Source organism: Grus americana, chromosome 1, assembly GCF_028858705.1.
Source record: "Grus americana isolate bGruAme1 chromosome 1, bGruAme1.mat, whole genome shotgun sequence".
In the NCBI taxonomy this organism is placed as follows: domain Eukaryota; kingdom Metazoa; phylum Chordata; class Aves; order Gruiformes; family Gruidae; genus Grus; species Grus americana.
In genome coordinates this window covers 190,687,714-190,714,235 of record NC_072852.1, presented here as the reverse complement: position 1 = coordinate 190,714,235, position 26,522 = coordinate 190,687,714, and the positions used below count along the sequence as shown (strand labels likewise).

The following is a 26,522-nucleotide window of genomic DNA, read 5'->3' as shown; positions in this document are numbered from 1 at the left end:
CGGGTCTCTTGTCCTATCCTGTGATCCCAAGTGCAAATACCACAGAAATAGAAACTTGAAGAGACAGGTGAGTATTAAAGGAAGGACTTCAGAGTCAGTCTTGCGCAGTAAAGAAAAAGTTGAGCTCCTCAGATGCCAACAGGTCTGCAGCTTGCCAGGGATACTACAGACACTTTGATGACAGAGCACACTTTCTCCTTTATGAGTCTTGGGGCTCACCCTTACTGCCAGTTGCCAAGTACTGTTCAAAGATGGTCAAAAATCTATCAACATGTCCTGAATTTGTTGGTTTTAGTAGGAGGATGTTACAGTGATGTGAGGTGGTCCACTGGCTCAGGAAGAGGAGAGGCAGGCGTCTGGGTAACAAAGTTGTCTGTAGTGTGGAAACTTGAAACTAACTTGATAGCAGAAGTACTCCAAACCAAAGGAGCAAGACAAAAACATCAGCATAAGTGCTTCAACAGGATAAGGATCATTCACAGAACAATGCTTTGCCTCATACAGAAAGGAGTATCAAAATGTCATTTCAGGAACCCTTTCGCTACTTGTACACTTCCTCGCTGTGATGATTTTGGCTGGGATAGAGTTAATGTTCTTCACGGTAGCTATTATGAGGCTACGTTTTGGATTTGTGCTAAAAACAGTGTTGCTAATACAGGAATGTTTTTGCTATTGCTAAGCAGTGCTTACACAGAGTCAAGGTTTTTTCTGCTCCTCACACCACCCCACCAGCGGGATGGCTGGGGGTGCACAAGGAGTTGGGAGGGGACACAGCCAGGACAGCTGACCCCAACTGACCAAAGGGATATTCCATACCATGTGATGTCATGATCAGCACATAAAGCTGGGGGAAGAAGAAGGAAGGAGGAACGTTCAGAGTGATGGCGTTTGTCTTCCCAAGTACCCGTTACACGTGATGGAGCCCTGCCTTCCTGGAGATGGCTGAACACCTGCCTGCCCATGGGAAGTGGGGAATTAATTCCTTGTTTTGCTTTGCTTGTGTGTGGCTTTTGCTATGCCTATTAAACTGTCTTTATATCAACCCACGAGTTTTCTAACCCTTACTCTTCCAATTCTCTCCCCCATCCCACTGGGGGAGAGTGAGCGAGAGGCTGCATGATGCTTAGTTGCTGGCTGGGGTTAAACCACAACACTCAGTTTCATCTAATTGTTCAGGCAGCTCCTCCTGGAATTATTACTCCTCACGACCAAAATTAAGCTTTTCACTAAGGGAGATGGGTAATTAAGCCCCTGAGCAAGTCTGGAATATAAAATTACCCAGAGTGAAACCAAGTTCTTTTCTCTCAAATCATGGACCGAAGCATCCAACAACCTGTTGTCTCTTCCCTGCAGACCCAAAGAGCCAGCTGGCCAACACGGCCTCTCTGTGAGAGGTCATCATGGTATCTAGGCTTACTTTCCAACAGTTCCATTCATCTCCCTGCCTATTAACCTGCTTCTCTGAAGACACGAGAAGCACAAAGCCATGTTTCTGCATGCATCCCTCATAGCCATGGATTTGTCATTTCAGCATATTTTAGCATGGCTTGAAACTGGTTGGTGTTACAGCCTGGCCAGCCCACCCTCTGCCTGTGGGAGGAACACAAGGGGATGGTGCTGATGGTTTGACTGTCAGGAGCTCAAAGCCCAGGTCCTGCAGGTGGGTCTTTCACTTGCACATGACCCCGCTTGCAGCCAGCCACCGTGCCAGCCTGCCATGCCGCAGCACCCATCCACCGTTCCTTTGCCAACCCAACGGTCTCCTCACCCTGATTCCTTGGTCAAAGAGATGGATTTCTATTTTAGCAGCCCAGTAACTACAAGAGTCATAGAGGAGCCAGAAAAAGCCATGTGGGCCCAGGAAAATGTAAGAGCTCCCTCAAAAGCAACCAAAGGAGTGCACGCCTTCACCAAGCAGCTTGCACAAGCTCCTTGGGCAGTGGCAGTGTGTATGGCTGTCTGTAAATCTGGGCTGAAATACTGTTATTACTGAGGTGAGTGAGGCAGTATTGGTTAATAAAAGCACCAAAAGAATATGACTAAGAAGAAAGGAGCTTTAACATTCAAAAAAAATTTATAAATTATAAAGTAAACAAGTTTTGAAAGCAATTTTTGCTGTCTTTCCCACTGGGAGCTGCCTTTTTTATTTCCCAGTGGGTAACTGAGAGGTATGATGAGGATTAAGGGAGAGCAGATGCAACTCGTATTAGAAACCACTGAGAAATAAGGCTCATTCATCATTGTTTTAAGGTAAGTGCAAGGAGTTTTTCCAATGTTTTGATCCAAATGAACAGATTTCAACCTACTGTTAAATTAATTAAAATTTTTGCTTCTTTAAATGACAAACTAAGCACACTTTTGGAAATGGTTAGTGGCTCAAAGTCATAGCACTGATTTAAAGTACATTGCTCAAAGAAAAAGGTATAATAATTAAAAAAAAGGCAAACTGTTACATTTGTGGACGTGCAATACAGATATTTTCAGTGATAAAACTGTCAATAAACCCTTAATTTAATATTTTATTTCCATTGAGCTTAGTAATTCTGTAGATCCAAGTCACGTCCTTGAAGAGTTAGGATACACAGAAGTCTGAGAAAAAAACCAAAACACATGGGTCAAATTCCTTTCCTTGTAAAGGGAATCAGGGTTATGCCTGTGCACCTCAGAAAGCAGGCGGGTACATATCTGGATTTCAGTTACACGAGGTGTGCACCTGGATAAATCCCACAGGAATCAATGGCATTGTCCCAGCAGTAAACAGGTGTATAAGAGCATAATTTAAACCGACAGGCGTACACAGACTCCAGTCACTCCACCACTGTTTACGGCATCAAAAAGGATGTATTAAATACAGTAGCATGATAACGAATACCTTTATTCTGTAGAAAACCCTGCCTTAGAGAGGAAGTTGAAAGCACTCTTGAATTATAAGCAGCAGTTAACTTCAGTAGGAGGCTCTCTCCGGCAACAGTTGAAAAGGCTGAAGAAGACATTGACACAAAACCGCATCAAATCCCAGAAACTTGACAAGACTGGGTTATGAAGCTGAACAGTATTGTTTAAAGCAGCTGGCAACTCTGTAATTTATTTCACCTGTCCTTTTCATACTGTCAGGGAGAGTCTGCCACGCATGTGAGAACCAAGCCACATCACTGAATGCCTGATATCACGCCAACCCTCGTGAATAGCGACAAAAAAGTCTATTCCATTTAATTGCCAGGTGTCAAGCAAACTCATTGCAGTGTACGGAAGGCGCTCTGTGCAACCGATCAACCTGAAGAGACTTATCTTTGTGGCTGCTGTCTATACAGTCACCATTAAATAAAAGCAGATGGAGGAGGCACTGAATAATTATGATTGCAAGATAAATAAAATGCTGGGTAAGTAACTTCAGAAGTATAATTTAAGCATCTTACATAAATAAAAAGTATCAGCATCTTCTGTGATATGTTTTCACACTGAGGTGGTTCAGAAAATTAAAATAATCAAGAAAACAATAAAGTGAAGTATTAAACTAAAAATATCAAATATACGTGACACACGCATAATAGGCAACAGGTACAAAGTCATTCTGACTCACTCTTCCCACATGCAAACGCAAATTCTCTCTGTGTTCTCTGCTAACTGCATGTGCCAATTAATCCTGCAATCACATTATCACAAAACTCTGTTGTTTAGCACTTCTTCTCATTTCACAGCACTTAAAGGAGCTACCCCATTTTTTTCTCAGGCACAACTCCATAGAGACCCCATCACTGGGCCATGACAGAGGGTCGCTTTAGCTGTGCCAGATCTTGCCTGGCAGGCTCAGCTATACAGGATTTCCTGCAATTTTTGCAGTGCGGTATATCAGCGCCTTAGTTCTTCTTCAGGTACCAGATGTAGACCCCAAGTCACCACACCACACAGTGTATCGAGGTCCCACTCCTACAAACAGCAAATTTTCCATCGGCACCCAAGCACTGCTGTCCCCCCCAGGTGCCCCAGGTGCAGACACTATGCCATGGCAATCGATTGTGCTGCCATGCTCCTCACACAAGAAACTCTTGCGTTGTGAAGGGGCTGTCAGCCTGGATGTGGGCACCTGCGCTTTCCTGCTGCCCCCCAAAATGCTGTGACGGAGAAAGTTTGATTCTGAGCATCCCTTCTGAAACTAGGAGAGAAAGAGAGAGAGAAAGAGAGAAAGAGAGAAAGAGAGAAAGAGAAAGAGAGAAAGAGAAAGAGAAAGAGAAAGAGAAAGAGAAAGAGAAAGAGAAAGAGAAAGAGAAAGAGAAAGAGAAAGAGAGAAAGAGAGAAAGAGAGAAAGAGAGAGAGAAAGAAAGAAAGAAAGAAAGAAAGAGAAAGAAAGAGAAAGAAAGAGAAAGAAAGAGAAAGAAAGAGAAAGAAAGAGAAAGAAAGAAACTTCTCAGATTCCTGCAGCTTGAAGGTTAAAATGCAGAAAGACAGTGTATGTGGAGGGGGGGAGCTTTTGTGCAATGTTTTGTACCTATGTTCCCCTAACACAAGTATATCATGAGAATAGCGAAGAACACGTAGGGTTCGAAGTAGGTGCAGTGCCAACCTAAAAAGCATGTTCAGTCCACCACTGGTCCTCAATGTTTCCTTCCTTGTGAATATGATGCTGTGTAGCCTCCTGCAAAGTATTGTTTGTTCAGTGCCATGCAATCTGCAGAGCTATTAATTGCTCCTGTGACTGAGTTAGAAAGTATGGCAAAACACCCTAATAACTCTTTTGAAAGAATATATAATCCACGTTTCATTAATATTCTAAATACATATCTGCACAACAGATTAAAAGTGCAGGAATTAGGTTATTTTACATATGCAAAAGATGACCACATAATAGCTCCATGAGATCTTTGATCTAAAATCCTCTTTCTGATCTGTGTGGCAGATCTATTCCTTGCTTGTTTGTTTGCTTGCTTGCTTGCTTTTCTGGCCAGAAGCATACAGGATTATTGTTCTTTGTATGCAGGGAGAACAGAATGTCCTTAACAAAACTCATCAAACACAACGAAGCAGCTCTGACCTACAAATGTATCAACGGAAAATTTTACATTTTTTACAATGGTCTTTCAGTGGGTTTCAACCTGTAAGCCAAGACTGTAGGAGGTGTCATGGACCTTTGTGAGGGATTCACAAAAGGTAACTAAGCACAGCAAGCTTGGCCATGCCTTTCAGCAGTCTAGAGAGTCAACCAGTCAGGAAAGGTGGAAAACCAGTCATCTAAATAAGCATATATAATCTTTGTACATAAAAGAAGATATGACCTCTTTTGAACCATGGGATACCATTCATTATTACAAGAAGACCTTCACAAAGAAAAGAAAATTAGCTGTGTCTTTCATTTAGGACATGCCTTCTACACAACCAGACTAAAAAAAAGCCATTTAATTATGACAGCAAGGAGCTCAACAGGGTAAATTACCTTGAGGAACAGCATGTGTTAGCTTGTGACCAACACTGTTTGCACAGTCACCCATCAGCTCAGTATAAAATTGTCTCTGCTTCAAAAATACCAGGCAGATAATCCTGTAGTCATATCTTAGTGTAAGGAAAATGCACATTATTACACCTGTAAATTTTAGTAGTGTTTCCATATGACAGCTGATTCAATGGCTGCTCATGAACCTAAGACTCAGAAGGCCTCTACTCAATACTTCTTAAAATATAAGTTTTATATGCAATCTTCAATAAGTTTCTAGCCTCCTATCTGTAAAATGAAAATAATATTCCTTGCATCTGAGCTATGAGACCCTGTGAAGATAAAGATTTTACAGAAAGGTACTTTTATAGCTTAGAATATTGAATTCTGTCAGTCAACTTTGCCAGAGATGACATCAAATTGTGTACTCAAATAGCGAAGGGGGAAAAATAAGCAATTATGCAGTTTCAAGCTCCCTCAAATCTTTTTCTTTTTTTTTTCCATCCTGTTCTGCCCTCATTATCCATCTCAAAGACTGATTAGCTTCGTTAAAGATGCACTTTCCTTCTCAGTTTTACTTATGAGTATTTGGAGACAAGCTGCAATGAAAAATCTGATTTTAACTTGTGAATTCACATTTAAACCTGTTGAGACCGTAGGCATGTGTCAACATTTACTTTCCATTCTTGTTTATGTACTGTTCAAGATCACTGAAAACCACACCACCTCTCCCTTTGGTTTACAGCAGTCCCACTCCATTTTCAAAGTGAACTTGTATTCCCGATCTGGAAGCAGCACCTCTCACCATCTGTTTGCAAGATAAAAGATTCTCCATTGTCCTTGCATCTTCAGAGGTTAAGAAAAATCTCTGATATTTTAAAAAGAATCTGAGCAGTCTGGATTTAGATGGGCACAACCACTACCATGATGACTAAGGAATGCTTGCTGGATATGGCATAAAGTACTTCAAAGACCATCCTGGGAGGAAAGGGGGAAAATGTGAAAAGAAATCAAAGAGATTTCATGAGACACATGAATGGTTTCCAGACGTAAGGTCAAATCCAGGTCGCTGTGTCAATGGATCAGTACATAGGTCATCCTGTACCGAATTCAGACGCAAATGGAAGTAGTGGGGGCTGTTATACTCTTGCCAAAGTCTAAATTAAGACAACTTTCACAACGAGTAAGCAGAAAAATACAAAAAAGTTAGGGAAAAGAAACTAATGCAGTCCATCCGCTCTTCCACTCCAAACTTCTTCCCCTCCTAGGTCTTCTCTAGCTACTTTGGCTGTAGTGTTTGGAGTGACAGCTGATTCTATGCAGATCCTGTTTATTTACTTTTGCCCTATTCACTGGGTGGTTTCTTCCAGACTGATATATGGCAAAAGATTTGCAGTTTCAAAACTGATTTAACAATTAGCTTACGCTCCCTCTCCACCTAAAAATGCTGCCCAGCTCCACCACATCCAGAGGGGCTACACCGCCCTTCCGTTGGGAAACAGAGAGACCCATCTACAGACACACACTCCATCCTATCTTTCTACAGATACTAGGTGTTATTAAAACAAAACTACTGCTTATCCCTCATTTAAGGTTTTATTTTACAGAAAAAATAAAAAGCATAATTTGTTAAAAGACATAGTATTTGATCTGATGCTTTTCAAACTGGATCCTAACAGCTTTCATTGAGGCTGAATTAACAGTCTTTTGAAATGCGTAAAGACTATGCTGACCTATTTAAAATAAAGATAAACACACACAAAAAAAGCCCTCTGCATGACAAATTCTTTCCGCTTTCTTATTTTTACTACAAAGACAGACAGCCATGCAGCCTAAAATCACAACCAAGTATAAATTTTGACTATCCTCATGAGGACCATTGAAATGAAAGCATTTGCTTGCTGAGCTTCATTGCCTGAAAAACATCTTGACTGGGCACATTTAAAAATGCTGCTTATCTGAACTGTTTCAAGAGATTAGTTTGCGTATTTAATATGTTAACTTTCACAAGTAAGGAGATTTCCAAGTGACTTATTACAGGACATATAACTCGGCAGAGGCCTGAGTCATTTAAGCTGGTACCTTAGTCAGTAAATGCCAGCTACGCCACTGCACACCTCCTCAGAGTCTGTCTGTGGCAGTAAGCCAGTTTTGCAGATCCTCTTCTAAAATCCAGGTTAGATTCTGTCTTTCAGCAGGCTGTTTCTCAGTGGTTTATATTTTCACTGTCACCAGCATGTCACCAAGACCGCATATCTTTTGAGGTCTGATTAATTTTGCCTTGACACCACTGAAATGCCAAGTACAAACTTTAACTCAGGTTCAGAAATGTTAATCAGTTTTGAAATATCCATAGATTGCACATATATCAAGGCCCGTAAATGCTCGGAGACGCCTGTCAGGATCCACGTGGCATTAGCAGTCCTGTTTCTTCCTAGCTCAAGGCCCATCAAGTCAGGTGTTCATCAGCACTGATAATGAAATCTATCACCTTGAAACAAAAGGATGTAGTCTTGTATTAAAGTCTTCTAAGACATAAAATATGAAGATACAACTCTTCTATGATTTACATTTACTCGCATTCTCTAATAATCTTTGGTTATTTACTCTTTCAGAGCTGCCACTGGCCACATTGGTAAAACCCTTCTGTAAATACTGATGTCTAAAATAATCCTATGTAACAGATATCTGCATAATTAGATTATAATCATAATATGATTGTGGTTTAAACCTCTGCCATTAGGCTAGGTATAAAATTTATAGGAATCTCCAGACTTCAGGATATAAACTAATCATTAATTATGTGAAAGAGGAAGAAACTTCCCCCAGAGCAATTTTACTGCTAAACAGTCTGCTATATTAGGTCTGTTACTTACACTGGAGCATTTTGTGCTGGAAACACCGAGTAAAGATCCTGAACTTCATGCCTTCATACTAAGACAAAGAATAATCTGTAGTCTTACATTCAGCTCAGTAGGAAAAAAAGCTCACAGAAACTATTAGTTATGCCTTCATCCATAAACCAATGTACTCAGCCAACCGGGAAAAAAAAAGCAAGATTCCAGTCCGTAGCCAGAGGTCCATGCACTGAAACTGTGCTCTGGAAAGATGTTTTCCATCCCCAGAAGTAAGGGTGAGGCCACCTTTTCCAGCCAGATCCGAGCCAGGGCTGATCTCAGCGGCATTGTGCCAATTTGCAGTGGCTGCGTACCCAGCTCGCTGTTCGGAAGTGGCACCTGGAGCATACAGCACTTGGAACAGCAACTGCCCTCTGGAGACACGGGCCGCATGTGGACACACTGCCAGCAAGACACCCTTGCTTTTTTGGCACACCTAAGCCTCCTCCTTCCCGGTAAACCCAAGCCACTGCCTGAGATGTAAACTACAGTCAGCCTATTCACCAAAAAGATGTTACATATGTGTATGCGTAGGGCTGACCAGTCCCATCCCATGCGAATCCTCCAAGGAAGAGGGGCTCCTTGAGGAAAATCCTCAGTGGGTCTTCTCCCACCAGGAGCTACAGAGCACAAAGGTCCCCCCTGGGAAGGAGGTGGGGAGCTGCCCATAACTTCCAGCTTTCCTAAGGTCTTTAAGGTCCTGATCAAGTCTGTGTGCATTTGGAAATATTTTGTGTATGAAGGGACTATGGAGACCTTAAGGTAGAGGAAAGCAAGATGTTCCATTAGTTAAACTGAAAGGACTTGAACTAACGCCTTCTAAAGGGCATACGGAAAAGTTTCATCAATCAGAAGTCTCATTCTGAAAATGATTTATGGTCTCCCATGCTTGGCTGCTCCTGGCTTGCAGTGAGGCACAGGTCTGTCAGTCTCTGAGCTACCCCTGAATACAGAGCTCACTTTTAAGAACTTTTAAGCTTCACTTTCAATTATTTTTAATAAGATACTTCTTAAAAGTCTACTGAGAAACCATAACACATTGTTTTTGGATGTTCTGATTATCCCAGTAGACTGAAAAAGGGCTAGCATTTCAGAAGGGCTAGCACTCTGCAGGTAAAGGCCTTTCAGAGTGCACCTCAAAACCACTTACACTTACACAAAACCACTTATACTTGCACATATCTGCCCAGCATCTGCCTTAGACACAGACTTGAGAAAACACTGCTCTGCACTGGGGAGGAGTTAGCAGTGATGTGAACAGGAGATGCCAGGTCCATGCTGGGGTGCTCACGTTCCCTCACCCCACCTACCAGGGACTGAGTGTTGGATACTAGAAGGAAAACAACCACGTTTGCTCTCTGTGTTTCTGCACTCATGCACACACACACTTTCCTAACAAACCATCTTCCTCATCTGTTTTTGAAAAGAAAACTCACATAGACTTGCTAAGCACCCCAGGTTGCAGAAGGCTTGTCTCACAACTTTGGGTTGTCAATCCAGCAGCAGTCCACTGGCTCTGCTTTTAAAAATAAAGCTGTGATTAGCCTGAAGGAAATAAAATTTGCCTCTTACAGCAAGGTCTTTAACTGCACTTTTGACAGTCTTCGATGATACCAGCAGAGAAGGAAGGGAAGCGGCTCCTTTTTGTTATCATCGCATGCAAAAACCACTTGCTGACCTGGCTTCCCGTATATTAGTTTTCTACATAGATTTGCAATGGTGTCTGAATCGTCTTCCCCCACCTGCTCTGCCAAATTATTATGGTACAAGCGCTTCGCAAAAAAAGCACAATTGCTTGAAATTACACTAGAGTCAAATGTTGATAAAAAGGTGTCACAGAGGGAATGAAAACTAACTGCTGTGAAATTTAATGAAACCCACTGTGTGCCAAGGGCACAGGCAGCCAAATTGAATTTAAGAAGGTGCCAAGCAGGGAAGCTTGTAATCAGACTAGCCACTATGTTAGATGAGATAAGCAGAATGACTTTTCTCTATCACGAGATCAAAACAGACTGCAAATCTTATGCATGAGATGAAAAGTTACAGTATTTATTCTCCCAGCTTCCTGTGTTCTTAGCACCAGATCTCCGGCTTAGTGGTCTGAAATGGAATTTGCCATCTCTAGCGTAAGGCTTGTCCCAGCCCTCGCGGGTCACCGAGCTCTTTCCTGACACAGTTTTTATTGCAAATTGTGATGGAAAAGAGGAACAAGCTAAACAGAGCTGTGAATGGCTCAGCATAAACTATCTTCAACCGTGGTGTCCCTTTCCACAGCTGGGGGAATGAACTGAAGTCAATGGAGGAGAATAGGAAACAAAAGATAATGCTAACGTAGGAGAAGAAGGAAGCATTGGAGTCTGTTCCACAGATAGCTCAGTGCTTACAAGGAGAACAGTTTCCAAAGCATGACTCCACTGTAGCCTGTTAGGAAATGATTTTACTCTTTAATGATTATAACAGCGTTATTTTGAAACAGTGTTAAGAGAAGCCTGATCTCGCAGACAGAACTGTGCTTGCATTCATTTATGGGAGTAGTTCCTCAAACTCGGTAGCGCAGGGGACAATAAAGCTGTGCAGCCCATCTTCTTTGTTAGAAATATCTCTGGCTATATTCATTATTCCAGTGGCTCGGGGAGTTATCAGTAGTTTGGGGGACAGATGGGAAGGGCACATTGGTATTTGCCTTGGCCCCCAGCCACACAGCGAGGCTCAGGGGTCTGCATCTTTGCCTCGCTGATGGGTTTCATCATTGCAACCTGCTCAAACTTGCAGCCTGGACCAAAAGGCTGGATTCTGCTCTTGCTGGTCTGCCTGGGACCCTGAAATACTTTCCAGACAGAAAGTTTCTAGTTAGAGAGATTTCCAATACTGAACAAAGCTCTCCAAAGCTGGCTGTTGGGTTTCTTGTAAAAGGACTTCTTGTAAAAACATCCTGACTTTTGTAACAACCTCTTGATTTTGCAGAATGTGCCTGCATTGGTTTGGGGGTTTGTCTTGCCTGTAGAGAGCTTTATCCCAGTATTTAGTGCCATTCATCATGTTTTTACTGTTGTAGCAGAAAAAGGACTTGAAAACTAACAGAATTCCTTGAAAGCTAAACTATGCTATAGCACAGAAGTCTTCAGGTTTTTATTTTCCTGCGTGCAACCCATACAACATCTGAAAGACCTACTGTGAGCCAGCAGCAGCAGAGGATACGTCTGTCTGCAGGTACAGCAAATGGAGCTTTAGAAAGGGGTGAAGCCCCTCTCCCATCGCAGTCCCCTCCTGTCCCCCTCCGCCCGCTTCCTTCCCCGCGCAGCATCCCGCTCTCCTTGGCCAGCTTTGCGTACTGTAACCCCGGCCTCTGACTGCTCCCACCTCTGCTCACGCCTTCCTGAGGATGCACTTGAAGTAAAAGAGCTTTCAGAGGGATGCTGGTTATCTGAACAGGAAACTCGGCCCACAAAAGTAATACATTTGTCTTTTGTTACTAAGTCAACATTTAGAGGTCTTCTTTTACCTACTCCTCTACAAAGCACAGAAGAAATTAGTCAGCATCAGTACTTATAATATTAAAAATGCAGTAAACTCAAAGCACCCCCAGTGTCCTGGTCTGACTTTGTTTCAGTTAGGACATTTTTTGGAGAAGCAACAGTCTCTGTCTCTCTTCCCCCACCGATTTGCAGGATGGATTTCTAGAATTTCCTACATTATAACAACAACAATCATAACAGAAGCAACACCGTACAACAGGATGTTTGTACAAACTTGTCAGGCAGATGTACTCATCTCCAAATGACATTTAAAGCCCGTAGTTATGCAGCAGCACCAGGGCTGAGTCAGAGCAAAGTTTGAAATTAAGTACAAAGAAATTTCCTCTCACACATACACTCACAAAGGTCCCCCAACATCACACTACCCCAGTTTCTACAGATTCCCAAAACGAAGCACTTTTTAGTATGTCCTGGTAACCCTTCCCGGTAACTGGCATTCAGCTGTATTGTGACTGACCTGAATGGCTTGTGATGCTCTGAATATCAAGTTCATTCTGATTTAAAAAAAAAAAAAAAAATGTATTCCTAAATAGGCTTTCAGCTAGCTGCAGACTCAGACAAAAGCCTGAACTTGTGAAGAAGTCAGGCAGCACACTCCTCAGGAGCCGTAAGGCTATTTCTTACACTCCACTATGTCAGCAGGTTTCATATCCTTTCACAGGGTGCTGTATTTCAGAATCGGCTTTTGTTATTCCAGATTGATCATTCATGGCTTTATCTCAAATCCTTTTTCCTCAATGCAAGGGACAAACTCCATAGCCCTTCGCATTTATTAGAAAACCATTCTTCTCAAATCAACAATACCACTTCATATTACAAAAGCATCTTTATTGGGAGACAATGCAAGACAACTGATCTTTCAGATTGCAAAGGAAAGGGTCAAATCTTTATATTACTACAGAAATGATAGTGTTTATCAGAACGCTGTATTTTCTGCTTCATTCTCTCTGGAGTCTTTTGGATCATGTTGCAAGATAAAAATAACGATGATTTCTAATAGGTAATTGTTTAGGCTTTCTTTCATTAGTATTTTCTTTGTATTTCTACAAACTGCTGCCAAGCTTACTTAAAATTCTGTTAGCCCAGTATTGTACCTGCAAATCAATTCAAAATGGTCAATCCTCAGGAAAGACTGGGGTTTATCAGGCTTATGCAGGAAAACGTGGAGTTTCATGGTACAGCAACCCTCTCAAGAAAGAGTTTTGTTCTAAGGTGTTAGTCCTGCTGCAGTTAATATTCTGTACCTGGGGAATTAGGTAGGAGCTAGTATCCTGTGAAGGTCTCTGCACTGCCACACAGCAGCAACCTCCTCCAAATCCCACTAGCCACAGTAAGTAGCAACGGCACTGAGCTCCAGATCCTGCCCTCCCCTGGCACCCATGGAGGAATATTGTTGTTGATTTCAGGAGGTCAAGCTCTAAGGAAAAGCCAGTCTGGAGGGGAAAAAAAAGTCTGGCTCTGTTTTGAGATGTACCTGTGACATCAGGGGACTGACAGTGGAACAAACAATGTAAATGAGATTTAATCAAGCCTAGTGAATCAGCCTTATCACCAGCATTGTCAGGGTGCACTGACCATGCCAAATTCTTCATGCCTGGGAAGATACAGGGCAGCTACTAGAAGGGATCTATCCAACGCAATATTGCCCCTCTGACCTGCCTGTGACGTCTTGTGGCAGCAGTCACCCCAAGACCAAGGAGAGGATGTCCTTCTTGGTCCTCTGTGACTTAAGACCATCTCCACATGGTCTAAATGTCACTCAGGACCTTGCACTTGGGCAACAGAAAAAGCTTTACATTGCTGAAGTCAACAAAGGTATGCCACAGAGCCAAAGGAAATCCTTGAGCAGGGAGCCAGCCAACATGATGGCCACCGCAAGACATGCAGCTGTGGGTGGAGTTTTGGTTGTACAAATATATCCCGTGGTTCTTACTTACACCATGCTCCTTCCTAACTGCTCACTGCATGGTAACAACACATCGGTTGCCCTCAAGTTCTACGCATGACTTCATTGAAATGATGAAGGAGATTTTAAGCTCTCTCATTGTACTTTATAAAGCCAAAGTTAAAGAGCTTTAGAAGGTAAAAAATGTGTATTGGAGAAGTAAAAGGATGTGAGCAAGGAAAGGAAAATGCAGGTTGAACATTGTGAAAAAAATCCAAGTAGAATGCCTAGTAAGCTGAGTTTCCTGAGAGAAATGAGAAAATAAAACCCACATTACATAGACATTTAACACCAGACTGGACAAAATCCTGGAAAATACACCATTGGGAACAATTCTGTCCTGTCTGTAGGGCATATGACCTCATCCGCACTGGAAAATACTGAAACATTTTGATGCCTAGATGAAGTTCCCAGTGATATTCAAATATCTCATGGATCTCAGGATGCAAAACAAACCAAATCTTCTAGTGCAGAAACAGAATTGCTAACTCCAACCCAGATTCTGCTCTAATCAACACAAATGCAGAGGATCTGAAGTAACTCTGAATTTACTTTGACTCTACACCAGCAAAATAGACTATTTGCTCCCCTGCGTCACATTTTCTGAAGTTTCATTAGGTTATGCAAGCAAAACCTTTTGAAATGAAAAGCATCAGAGAAGTGCTGAGCATCATTGTTCCTTTCTAATAAAAGAGGGGAAAAAAATCAAGAAGTTTGAGCTTCTTTCTACAGATAAATAAAACAGCACCCCAGGATGTCTTTAGATCAAAAATTCTGTTCTTAATGCAAAATTCTGCTTAAACCGAACACAGCTGCAGCAATATTCAAAACATCACTTTTATATTCACCATCAATAGGAACACAAAGACAAGTAAAGAGATTCTTCCCAATATTGAGCAGCATCTTTTATTTTTTCTAATACATCAGCAATTCCATTTTAAATGTGCTTCCAAAGCACCTAAAATCTAACTTGCAGAATTTGCTCCAGGCTGAAACTCTGCATGTTTTTTGTTGGTTTTTTTTTTTCCTCCCTGTATTTAGCCAAAATTTATATTAAGAGTAAACAGAATTAAAAAAAAAACAAACCAAAATGAATGTGTATTTCGAAGCACAATTCAGTATAAACAAGCTAATTCACTGGGGTAGCGCTTCAAGAAGAAACTCAGCCTTGGAACCACACTCGTCTTCTTAGGCTAATGTCACAATCAAATAAACTTACCTCTAGGATAGAAACACTGATGTCATTCATAGTAAGCGTCACTGACTTCAAAAGACACACAGAAATTTGCAGCCCGTAAGGGCACTCCTGCTTTTTTAGCAAGATTTTGAAATGCCAAAAGAGTCAAGATATCTGAAGTGGTTGGGGCTAGAAAGAAAAAAAAAAAACAAAACCCAAAGACAGCTATGTACGAAGGCTACTCTCCACATCATTTGTCTTCTTCAAGTTGCATCTTCACTATTCCAACAGCATTACAGCTCCCAGCTTGCTCTCTGCTGCTCACGCCCTTGCTGGCAGGGATGGCCTCCTCAGAGCTACTGATTCTGCACTTTATGACCAGTGATGTTTATTACTGATTCTTCCTTGCTAACCTGCTTCATTAAAATGGTTGGTGTTAGCTTAAATAGCAAATCTTTGCTAACTCAGGTCTCCTTCAGCGGGACTCCTTAGGGAACGATCGCACAAAAAGCTGTGCTGTTGGATCTGTTGGGGCAAGGTGAAGGCGACCATGGGAAACAGGATCCCCTCTTAAGAACGTACGGAATCTAAGTCTGCGCCTTTTCTTTACCTATTTCAGATAAGTACCTGCTAACTTTGATTCTCCTCCAGCCAGACTTGGTGGCCCATGCATAGAGGAAAGATTCAAGCTACATCTGATTAAGAGAGGAGGAATCTAAGAAATGTCATTTATAATCTGAGAGCAACAGAGGACATATATTGCATTGGTTCGACTTCAGTCTTGAATTTGTCATATATTTTAACTCCTGTCTGAATACAGCAGAGAGAGCTGGCTAATCTTAAATAAAACATATGCTACAAAATCTGTTAAGATAACATCACTGTCTAAATTCCCTTGTTCTGATTATCTTTCCAAACAATAGCACTTCCCTGTCTTACTCATGCGGACTCCAAACCTAAATCCAAGAATTTGACTCTGTGCTGTCCCCACTGTATGCGAAGGTACCTTGTAGTGCTGGGAAGCAAGTACTGAACACAGGCAGTAGCAGTCACAGGATGCAGTTTAGCAAGTCACAGTCAAGCCAAAAAAGGGAGGAAGCTGCAAAACTATACACTGCACTTAATCTTTTGGTGGATGCCTGTAGAAAACCGGAGAGAGAACTGGTGTGAAACATAGCAGCTATGAAGCAGCTTCTATACAGGTTGTTCCAGTAAAGAAACCACAACATAGCACAGCTTAAATTGATTAAGAGCAACCTAACCATTGGATCTTAAAAAAAAATAAAAATATAATGATCCTCAAGAAAACATAATTTTGCAATGATATATTCTTGGTGCTACATTTTTAATATTTGCATTAATGATCTGGAAGAAAAGCTGTCAGGGTAATTCACCACTGGAACAACTTATGAAGATCCTGCTTTTCTTGAAATTAATTAAATTCAGACTAGAAGTTTTTTTCTGAGAGATATACTCTTGTTCAAACCGAAATTACATGAAGGCTGTCCTATGACCCGTGCTACAGCAGACCTCAGACTAAATAGTCACAGTGTTCTCTGCTGACCTTATTATTGCTGAATCTATGAGATGACATGCAATCACTCAGCAGCAACATTTAACAGTGCCATGTTCCTTGTTTGCTCTTCTTCTGTTACCTCCTGGTGAGGCATCTGTTCCTTTCATATGCCCCTCTTGCAGTGTCTTTATATGTGCATGTATACACTGAATTACTACCTAGCCTGCAGCTTGTCTTTGTCTAGGATGAGGATTGCCCTGTCACATGTCTACACAAGCACACAGCAAAGTCACTGAAGCTTTGAATCTGACAAGAGGAATGAGAGTGGAAGATGTGGCAAAACAGCCCTGAGTAGCTAACTTGCAGGTGAAGAAGAGAGTTTGGTGTTGGACAGAGGCAGATGCCCCTCACTAGCCTCTCCCCAAAAGTTAGCCTGTCAAAAAGTATTTTTAGGCTAAAGAGAATGAAAGAACTAAAAGGCCATTTTTGCATGTTTTTATGCCTGGGTTTTTTTCAGGTACAAAATTCAGGAGGAGTTGGGAAGAATATGTATAGATGGGGAAAATGAATGACAGAGGCTTGGGAGAACTGCAAAAGAGCCTGGGGTAACCGTTTCCTCCCTCAGTGTCTCTTGTCCATCTCTGATCTTCCCTGTCCCCAGAAAGGCTCTTCTCAGTCACATTTTCTCCCTACAGGCAGAAAATGATCCTGACCTTAGTCTTCCAAGCAGAAAACAGAGAGTCTCACTTCATCTGTCAGACAAAATAATGGTTACTGGTCATTGCCTACAGGTCTTTTCCTACAGCTCAACACAAACCTTTTCCAGGAGTTTCTAGTCCCTGTAGTCAACTGGAACTACCCTCGCTAAAACCCCTAATGACTTTTTCTTAGCCAGTCTCAGAACCGAGACTGTCTTCACTCTCCTTGACCCATGGGTTGCCTTTGACTGCCAGCCACGTTTCTTGAAACATGACTTAGGTTCAGTGACTCCATCTCTCCCAAGAGCTTCCTCTTACTTCTTTAACTGTTTCCCCAAGCATTTCCTTCAAGGGAGAGCTTCTCTCTACACGATCCCACAGTGCTATGACTTAGTGCTCTTCCCTTCTCTGCCCCCTACATTTTAGACCTCAATTGTCTCACCTACAAAGTCAGATTTAGCCATTAATATGCTAACAACTTGCAGATCTCCATTGGATCTGCCTTTTTTAAATCTCCAGCCCAAAATCTCAAATGCTTTCTCTAATATTTCATCACAGGCAACACAGAGACAACACCCCACACTCAATGTTCTCCTCGTCTTGATGGAGCGCTCCTTATTCTTCTGCCCTCTGCACCCAGCAATCACTTGTCCTGAACACCCTGTGGGTGATGGAAACTATTATGGCCACTATTGGCATAGTACACTTGGGAGAAAGATTCTGCTGCGATTTCATGTGATTTCTGAGACCTTTTACTAGAAGACCACTTTTTTTTTCTGAGACAAAATCGGAAGTTGTTAGGATCTGTGTGTCCTTTTTCTCAAATAACCAAACGCTCCTTTCATCACCCTTTACTTCAAGAGCTCTCCATATTTTCTAACCAGCAGTTCAAGGCCCATAGTTTCAGGAGTTTCAGCACTCCCATGAAACACAAGGGAAGCACGATAGAGAAATGAGGAGAGGAAGGGAAGGCGCTGCTGAAAACTTTGCTCATTTACTGAAGGGACTAGCAAAACTTGTGCTTTACTTGAGCACATTCAATGAGTGGTCAGTACTAAAGATGACATTACAAACCATATGGCTACCCCATAATCACGGAGAGGGCTCACTTCTCACGTGGCACTCAGAATCAGGGCCAAAGTGTCAGGTTCAGAGAGGTGTCTAAGTCAGCAGGTTGTTTCATGCTCTGTTGCCTTGGATTCATACCCCTCTGAGCTTACGCAGCCAAAAGGAGTTCTGAGCTAGTGCAGATTTCATCTATAATTCCTGCATGCTGACCATTTTAATGAAAAGCTTCACCTTGCCAGCATAACGCTCTTTAAATTGACCATCTTTGCAATACTTGTGTCTTTTGATCCACTGCCTCTCATAAAACTGGCTAACCTTTAAGTTCATTATGTTCTTAAAATTATTGCTATGTTCTTAAAATCATTGCTCTGCATTCAGAGAGTGAAACAATTCACCAAATTAGTATGTCGTATCTGAGCTACCTACCTGCAAATTTCTACTCTCCCCATTTAAGTGGAATTGACTTGCCATGGCACAATGAAAGGAAGATCAATAATTACAGGCTCCAATTTGCCATAGATTTGTTAAACTATACTTCCTGCTGTCATGTCCTCAATAGTTATGGTCAAACATACATCCTTGCAATCTGTTCTAGCACCACTATATATGCCTCAGTCTTCCAAACATTCAAAGGAAACCAGCTGGCAATACTGCATTTACTGTTATCAGTGAAGACTGTATCCATCTACATAACTGTGCCCTCAAGAGGTTACAGACAGCATAACTTTCACCTCAGTTGTCAGTTCTTTGAAACAATCCAACAGAAATATCTGTGAAGCATGTTCTGAGACACCGGAGCAGCGGTTTGCCGGTCGTGGACTGCAGACCACTGACAACCGCTGCAAAAATGGCTGGCCTTGGAGTGTTGGCTACTTCTTGTCACCCACCACCAAATTGCCTTAGAAAAAGCTAAAAATACCATTGTTTTTCATGTAAGCAGTTGCGGTAACAGCTACAGAGCTGCCACGTGATCATGCATGGGAAAGGAAGCGGTTCCCATAATTGCAAAGGGGAGGAAAAGTCTATGATGCAATCTTCCTACTAGGAACAGAAACTCGGCGTGTATCATCCCAGAGTCATCTTAAAATACATGTATACTCTGTAGCCAGGATCATCTGAAATAGCAAATATAGACTAAGTAGGTAAGAGCAACCAGTATCTAAAGAGCCCTTCTGACTCTGCATGGATCTGCAGTTTCTCGCAGGTTCTGCCATTCAATTTTTATGAGAAGAGCAGATTTATGGTATAAGCACTCATGAATAATTCGCTTCCCTGAGTTGCCACATACAACTTGGGGAAATCCCAGCTGTAAAACCTTGGCACCGTTCAGCTAGTACAAGCTGCACTACTTTTATACAGGTGTTATTCCACTGACCTACTTGGAGTTACTCCTCCTTCACACTGCTAAGAAGAGGAGCTTACCTCTGGTAAGCAAACCTCTCTGACATCTCCTCACAGCAGTAAAAATGCTTCCAGTGTTGAAATAAGTTAGTTTTAGCAACCTTGGTGCTTTGGCTCACCACGGCTTCAGGGGCTTGTACATCTCACCCACTCTCGGGCTTCCCATAATACTCCGTTGTCACTTGGCTTAGTTCCTCATGAAGTCTGTGTTTTTAAATCATGTTGAGAAAATGACTTGGATCCTAGACTAATGGAGCACCACTAAAGCCATAAACTAGCTACACTGAGCATGTCTTTATGCTGATTTCTAACTTCAAGAGAAATACGGTTTATTCCAACGCTCATCCTTCGCCATCGGAGCAGGAGCCACAGCAAGGTGTTGGTGCAGGTGACAGACAAAAAGAAACAGCAAGTGAAACCGCCTAGCCATCTCCTTGCCCTAACACAGAGGATGAATTAATAGTGTCACTCAGTGGGTTGCTTATTTCCCCAGGCTTTTTCTTCATATAAAGATAGGTGGGTGATATTTTCCCCAGTCGAAAAAAAATATTTGTGAGTGTTTTATTTGGTAAGATCTCCAAGTGGAGGCCAATTAAAATGACAATCACTGTACTGCCACTGAGCACACATCGTGGTATATAACTAAACCTGCAACTCTAGTACAGGGAACAAAGAGCTGGCATTCCCAGTTAGTAAATTAAGTGAACAGCTCGTGGCTATCTTGCCATAAAACAACCTAATAATTATAGTGCCTAAGTTAGACATCTGAATAAATGTAGTCATGTCATTTAAACAATGAAGCTATTCTGATTTATAGCAGCTGAGGATCTGATTAAGGATGTAAAGATCTGATCTTTACCCTAATATGTCCCTTCAGTTCATCCAAATTACTGGCTTTCACCACCTGGTCTCTCCCTCATGCCCCCATAGTTGGGTTTTAAGCAGGTTAAGAAATGACAGGTTCTCGCTTTGTTCATTGCTTACACACTTCCAGCATTGCTGAGTGAAATGAGAGACAACCATAAAAGCCAGTAGAGGGGAAAATTAGACACGCTGTGTAACTAATTTCTGAACTGTAAGCAAAGTTGTTGGCAATTTTCGTTTCATATCACAAGTTCACATTTCTTTGAATTGTCACCTTCCGAGGACAAGCACTACCTGCTCATACCCTTCCAGGCGGGATGGGATGCTGCCTGCTCAGGGGTGGCCATGGTGTGGTCTGGAAGGACCTCTCACCTCCTCGCACAGGAGCCACCATCCCACCCCGGAGGAGGGCGCACACCTTCAGCCCACACCAGCGTCATGGAGGCACGGGGTTCGTCCCACATCTCCCGTCTGGCTGCCCGCTGCTGGAGCTGCTGCCGCGTTTGCTGGAGTGGCTGTGAGCAGACACAGGCACAGCCGGCCCCGCTCTGCGTGCAGGCAGGGGAGCACGGCCGTGAGAAGGGGGCCAAATGCAAATTAAAACCAGACGAGACGAGCGAGCAGTTGGAAGGAGGGGGGTGGTTTAAGCACAAGCCTGAGAAGGCTCTAAGTGAAAATAGCCAGACCGAGCAGGCTTGCAGAGCGTCACCAAACCAAAAATCCCCTCCACCCCCTGGCTGCCCAGCTGGAATTGTATAATGGAGCAGGCTTCAAGAAGCTGCAGCTCCCAGCAGAGTTAACTCTCCAGCAGCTGCTGCACTTTCAAATTGTCAGATTAAACACTGGAATGCCTGCAGGTCGCAAAGCTGAGGGAAGGGTGAAGAGATGGGGTTGGTTTGCTCCAAAGTGCAGAAACTACTCAAAAAGTTAAAGGCAGGGCTCCCCATGGCTGGGTGGGAGCTACCCCAGCATGGCCTGGCTGGAGGCTTGGCACAGGGCCCTTCCATTGCCTCAGCTGTCCGCCCTGAGCTGGATGGTAGCAGAGTTTTTGACTTGTGCTTCCTTTGGGCTGCAGACTCAGGATGTATCCGGAGTGCCCTTGCGGGGAGAGTTTCTGTTTGGAGGGGAGAGAGGTGGGGGTCCCACTGCAGCCTGCTCCTCCACGGCAGGAGCCTGTTCCTCCACTGGCTGGGACCGGACGCTGCAGGGCACCCAAAACGCTGGCGCCTGCGCTGCCCCAGCACCGAAAGCTTGGAGAAACACATCCCCTGACTGGGGCGAGTGCACACAGGCGGTGGAGCGCTTGCACCAGGCGAAAGTGAGTGCCACTGAGCCGCATGTCACCGATGACAAGAGAGTGATGATTTACTGGGAAAACTGCCCTATAAAAAACACACTTGAGGATCCTGTTTATTGTCTCATACCCTTCAAATACTCCACAGTTACAAATACTCCATACAATTACAAGCTAAAAAAAGGAGGGGAGGTAATTCTTCCACACACTGTCTAGCCCATGAACTCAACAAACCCATGGCACCATCAGCAGGCAGCATGGGTCAGACAGCCCGGCGGGGCTCCTCCTTGGAGATCACCTCCACCAAGGATAAACAATCCCCACTTCAAACCTGGGCCACAGACTTGTTGCCAGATCCACACAGCTGCAGAGAGCAGAGGTGGAGGAAGCTGTGCCAGTGATGAGGGTAGGAAGAAGAAGAGAGGCTGTTCCCACGTAACACAGCCTCTCCTCTGCAAAACTGCAATGCTCTGTGGGGCTCTGCAGCCCACGTGCTTCTCCAGGTACCTCCATCCCAGCTGAGTTCTGCTGGAAACTACAGCCCACAAACCGCTGCGAAGGCGCTGGCCCACAGAAGTCACTTGCCATGCAACTCTCATGGGCCGCAGAACGGCCGGGCAGGGACTAAGCACAACAGAGTGGCCACGGGTACCTGCACCTTTGGGCCACATTCCAGCGTCCAGACAACCAGCCCAACCATCGAGGAAGCCAGCACAAAGTTTGACTCACCCCCTCCTCTTCCCAAAGCACCAGGGGAGTCTCCACATCTGTAAACCTACAGCCTGGATGTTCCCATCCCCTCCCCACATGAGCACTTACCCCCCAGGAACTGGAGGCCTCCTGCCACCCTGCCCACGGTCCTGGAGATGAGCTCGGACACGCAGCAGCCCATGAGCGCCGTCAGGGCCACCAAGAGGAGCAGCCCGCAGCCCAGGCCCGTCACCACCGTGCAGATCCTCCACTCGGCGCTCGGGATGGCCTGGAAGGAGGCGTAGCGGCCACACTGCTCCACCATCACGGTCGTCTGGCGACTCTCATCCCGCACCGGGTAGGAACACCTCCGGAAAGTGCCGAAGGAAACCGACTTCTCCAGCTGAGACCCCAAGAGCCAGTATGGCATGAAGAAGCCCACGCAGGAGGCGGCAGCACAGAGGAAGGAGAGGAAGGCCCAGATGACGCCAGTGCAGGTGAGGCTGGAGGCCATCCTTGTATCTGCTCCAAGACCCCTCGCGACGGGCAGACAGAAAAGCAGCTGTGTATTTTAGAGGAAGTTTATGGATAATCCAGAATCTCTCAGCCTTGACAAATCCTTGCACTGGGAGAAGCTTGGATCCTAACAGCCAGGTAGATGTTTCCTCCCATCATGAAGACAAAGGTCCCTAATTAAATAATAACACACAAAAAAAAAAAGCAGAAAAAGACCAGTTGAGTAATACTGATGTTAGAAAAAAATATTTGTATGCCAGAGTGTTTTTCCTTCCTACAGGACTTTCCATTTAGACATCTCACTTTTCTGTCCCATCCTTGCAAGCAGCCGCTAGAATCGCTGCCAGCAATCCTGTCTGCCAGGGATGGTGGGATGGTGGTGGGAGGCAGCCCGGTGAGCGCAGGCTGCTGTGCACATCCAGGAATGCTCTGCAGCCACCTTCAGGGGTTCCCCGTGTACTTGCCTACTCACTTTTCTCCTCCATACGTCTTGATCTTTCCCGTACCAATAGAGAAAAAAGGCGAGGTCTCGTTTATCCTTAGCTAGTCGGGCCTTCCTCCTGCGACACCTGGGGAATGTACTTCACATTATAGATGGCCCCTCAGCTTCAGCACAAAACCATTCCCAGTGCCTAAGGCTTTACAAGATCAGACCCCCATGGCAGAGGTAAACCTCATTACACACCCCAGAGAGAAGTGTTACGAGGTGACATTTTTTCCAGCAGTCCCTTAAGCTGTTGGCGTCCCTGTGCAAAAGGAACCTTTCATTGCTTGATGTCCAGAAGTGCCAGGAACCTTAATTCCAGGTGGGCTCCTGGCAGGTGAAGACATTGCCACATCTTTTGGATTCACCTCCAAGCAACCTCAAGCAGCACATGATTAAAACACAGGGGTCTCCCTTAATATTCCTGCTTGCACTCAGCCCAGCTCCTTCTCTTCTTTGCCTCTTCCCAGCTCAAACCCAGGAGTCTTTAACCCCTCTGCATCCTTCTCGGACAACTCCCAGCCTCTAGGCTCAGTGCCCGTGCGACCAAGTGCTTTTCACTGTCATAGAAACCTACACACTGCTTCCCAGAGGTTGGGGTGTATTTCTTGTTAAATCCACGCTGGATCATTACTCCAACAGCATTTTAAAATTAATGATCATTTCTCACGGTTGCTGCCAAATTAATTTTGATAGCTATTTACAGGGGCTTTTTTTTTTTTTAAGCATGATTAGACCCTGATCAGTGAATTCAATTCATGTACAGGCAATAAAATTAATACTACTTCAGTACAAGGAGAGAATGTAGAGAAAGAGTCTGTAAGTGAAATTAAGCATGTGCACCACACAAAAGTTTTGTTTACTTTTAAAACACTAAGAAAAAGAAGTCTCTTCTATAACGTTAAAAAAGGCCTATGCTGCTACTTAAGAAGTATATATCTATCTACTCGTAGCCTATCCACAGAAAGGCTTTTCAACCTGCAAAAGATGAAACCCCTGGGGACAAAAACTTGGGAGAGGCGCATAGTGTGCCTCCATCCCTGCAGAGGCATCTTCTGGAGAAGAATCTGCCTGTGTCATGGCGTGGCACCAAACGTCTAAGGCAAAGTGGGTCACGGCCCTTCGGAAGATCATTCCCTAAATTGGGGGAGGAGGTACGGCTGGAAATAGGGGACAACATGGAGGCTTCCAGGGGCAGGACCCTTCAAACCCGTCCGCTCCGGCGGGGTAGCAGCTTTGCCACCCCGCAGGCTGCCAGCCCGCAGCCGGGGCGCTCTCTGGGGAGGCGGACTCGCCCCTCCGGCCTCGAAACCCCGCTCCCCCCCCTCCGGGGTTAGGAGGGGGCGGTGGAGAGATCCGGCTCCCCCCGAGGGAAGGCGGCGGCCGGGAACCAAAACTCGCCGGGGTGATGCGAGGGGAAGGCTGCGGGGGGAGAGGGCGCAGCGCCCGCGGGGCCCGGAGGGTGCGAGGGGGACCGGGGAGGGGCGGGATGGAGGGAAGCAGGGGATGAGGGAGGGGAAGGGGCTGGGAGGACAGGGGGTCCGGGAGGAGCAGGCTGGGAGACGAAGGGGGTCCCGGAGAGAAAGGGGGACGCAGGCGGGGAAGGGCTAGAAAGGAAGAAGAAGCTGAGGGATACCAACAGGGTGGCTGGGGATCCGGGTGGCCAAGAGGACGGAGAGCCGGCAAGACGGGGGGGCCGGGAAGGGAGAGCGGTCCGGGGTGGCAGGGAGATCCGGGAAGGACGGGGGCCCGGGAGGGGTAGGATGTGGGAAAGCAAGGGGATGGGAGGGCTGGGGATCCGGGAGGGGAAGGGACTCCGGAGGGTCCGGTGGAACGGGCAAGGGATGCGGCCAGGCAGGGTGTCAGAGCAGGGAAGGGGATCCGGGAGGGGAAGAGGCTCCGGGGGGTGCAGGGGATGTGGCTGTGCAGAGTGGGGAGGGGTCGGGGAGGTGAAGGAGGTTCTGAGGGCTCGGGGTGAATCCGGAGTCGTGCAGGGGATGCAGCGTACAGGGAGCGAGGGAGGGCAGGGGTCCGGGAGAGGAAGGGGGTGCAGGGGGTCCGGGAGGGGTAGGGGATGCAGCCGCGCAGGGAGTGCGGGAAGGCCAGGGTCTGCGAGGAGCAGGAGGGGCGAGGGGTACGGGGGTGCCGGGATGGGGCCGGGCAAGGTGCCGGGGAGGCGAAGGATTACTTACTGACACGCCGGGCGCGGGGGCTGCCCGCCGCGGCTGCCGGGAGCACATGGGCGCGGAGCCGGGGCGCGGGGCCGGCGGGTGGCGGCCGCCCCAAGCGACTCTCCCCGCGGTCCCAGCGCAGAGGCGACGCGGGCGCTCCGAGGCGGGCGGGACCGGGACCCTCCCCAGCCCGGCCCGTCCTTCCCTCCCTCCCTTCCTCCGCACGTTCCTCTCTCCCCCCGTTTGATTCCTCGGGAGGCAATGCACTCCGCCGCCTCTCCTCCCCCTTTCCCTTTCCCTGCCGCCGCCTCCCCGGGCGGGACCCGCCGCGGACGGCGCAGTTGCGGGGCCGCGGACGGGGCCGGGGGCGAGGGGCCGGGCGGCGGCGGCGGCTGCGGGGGGAGCGGCGGACGGGGCGGGGGAAGGGGAGCGCCTCCCCGAGCCCTCCTGGGGCAGTGCGGGGAGTCCCGGCTCCCCGAGCCCGGAGGGGTGGGTCCCAGCTCCCCGAGCCTTCCCGGGGCCGGGTCGGTCCGGGGGCGGCGGGGAGCGCTGCGGCGGCGCCGCCGGGCTCCGGTCCGCCCGCCGCGGTTCCGCGGTTGCCTGTGGGGTGCGTGGGGCGGTGGAGCCGGGGACGGAGGGGAAGAAAGGGCAGGAGAGGAGAGGAGGAAAAAGCCGGCGGGGAAGGAGTGTTAGAAGGAAAGGGGCAAGGCTGCAGCCCTTACATGGGAAAATATGGACTAATCTCCTGATGGTGTGCGTGTGATAAGAAGTGTGTGTGTGCGCGTGTCTGCGTGCAAGCTGCTGATCCAGCATTTTGATCGCAACAGTTCGGGAGCTGGT

At 45.7% G+C, this 26,522-nt stretch overlaps 1 protein-coding gene across 1 annotated transcript in view; it reads right to left on the bottom strand.

The window, feature by feature from the left end:
* Positions 1-26,241, bottom strand: part of LHFPL6 (LHFPL tetraspan subfamily member 6) — a 153,110-nt gene extending 126,869 nt beyond the window's left edge. Inside the window, exons 1-2 of the mRNA XM_054813266.1 lie at positions 25,704-26,241; positions 22,641-23,200 (exon numbers count right to left, since the gene is read on the bottom strand). Coding sequence (XP_054669241.1) covers positions 22,641-23,025 — 385 coding nt within the window. The 5' untranslated portion in view covers positions 23,026-23,200; positions 25,704-26,241. The remainder of the gene's footprint in view (positions 1-22,640; positions 23,201-25,703) is intronic.
* Between the last annotated feature and the right edge of the window lie 281 nt (positions 26,242-26,522).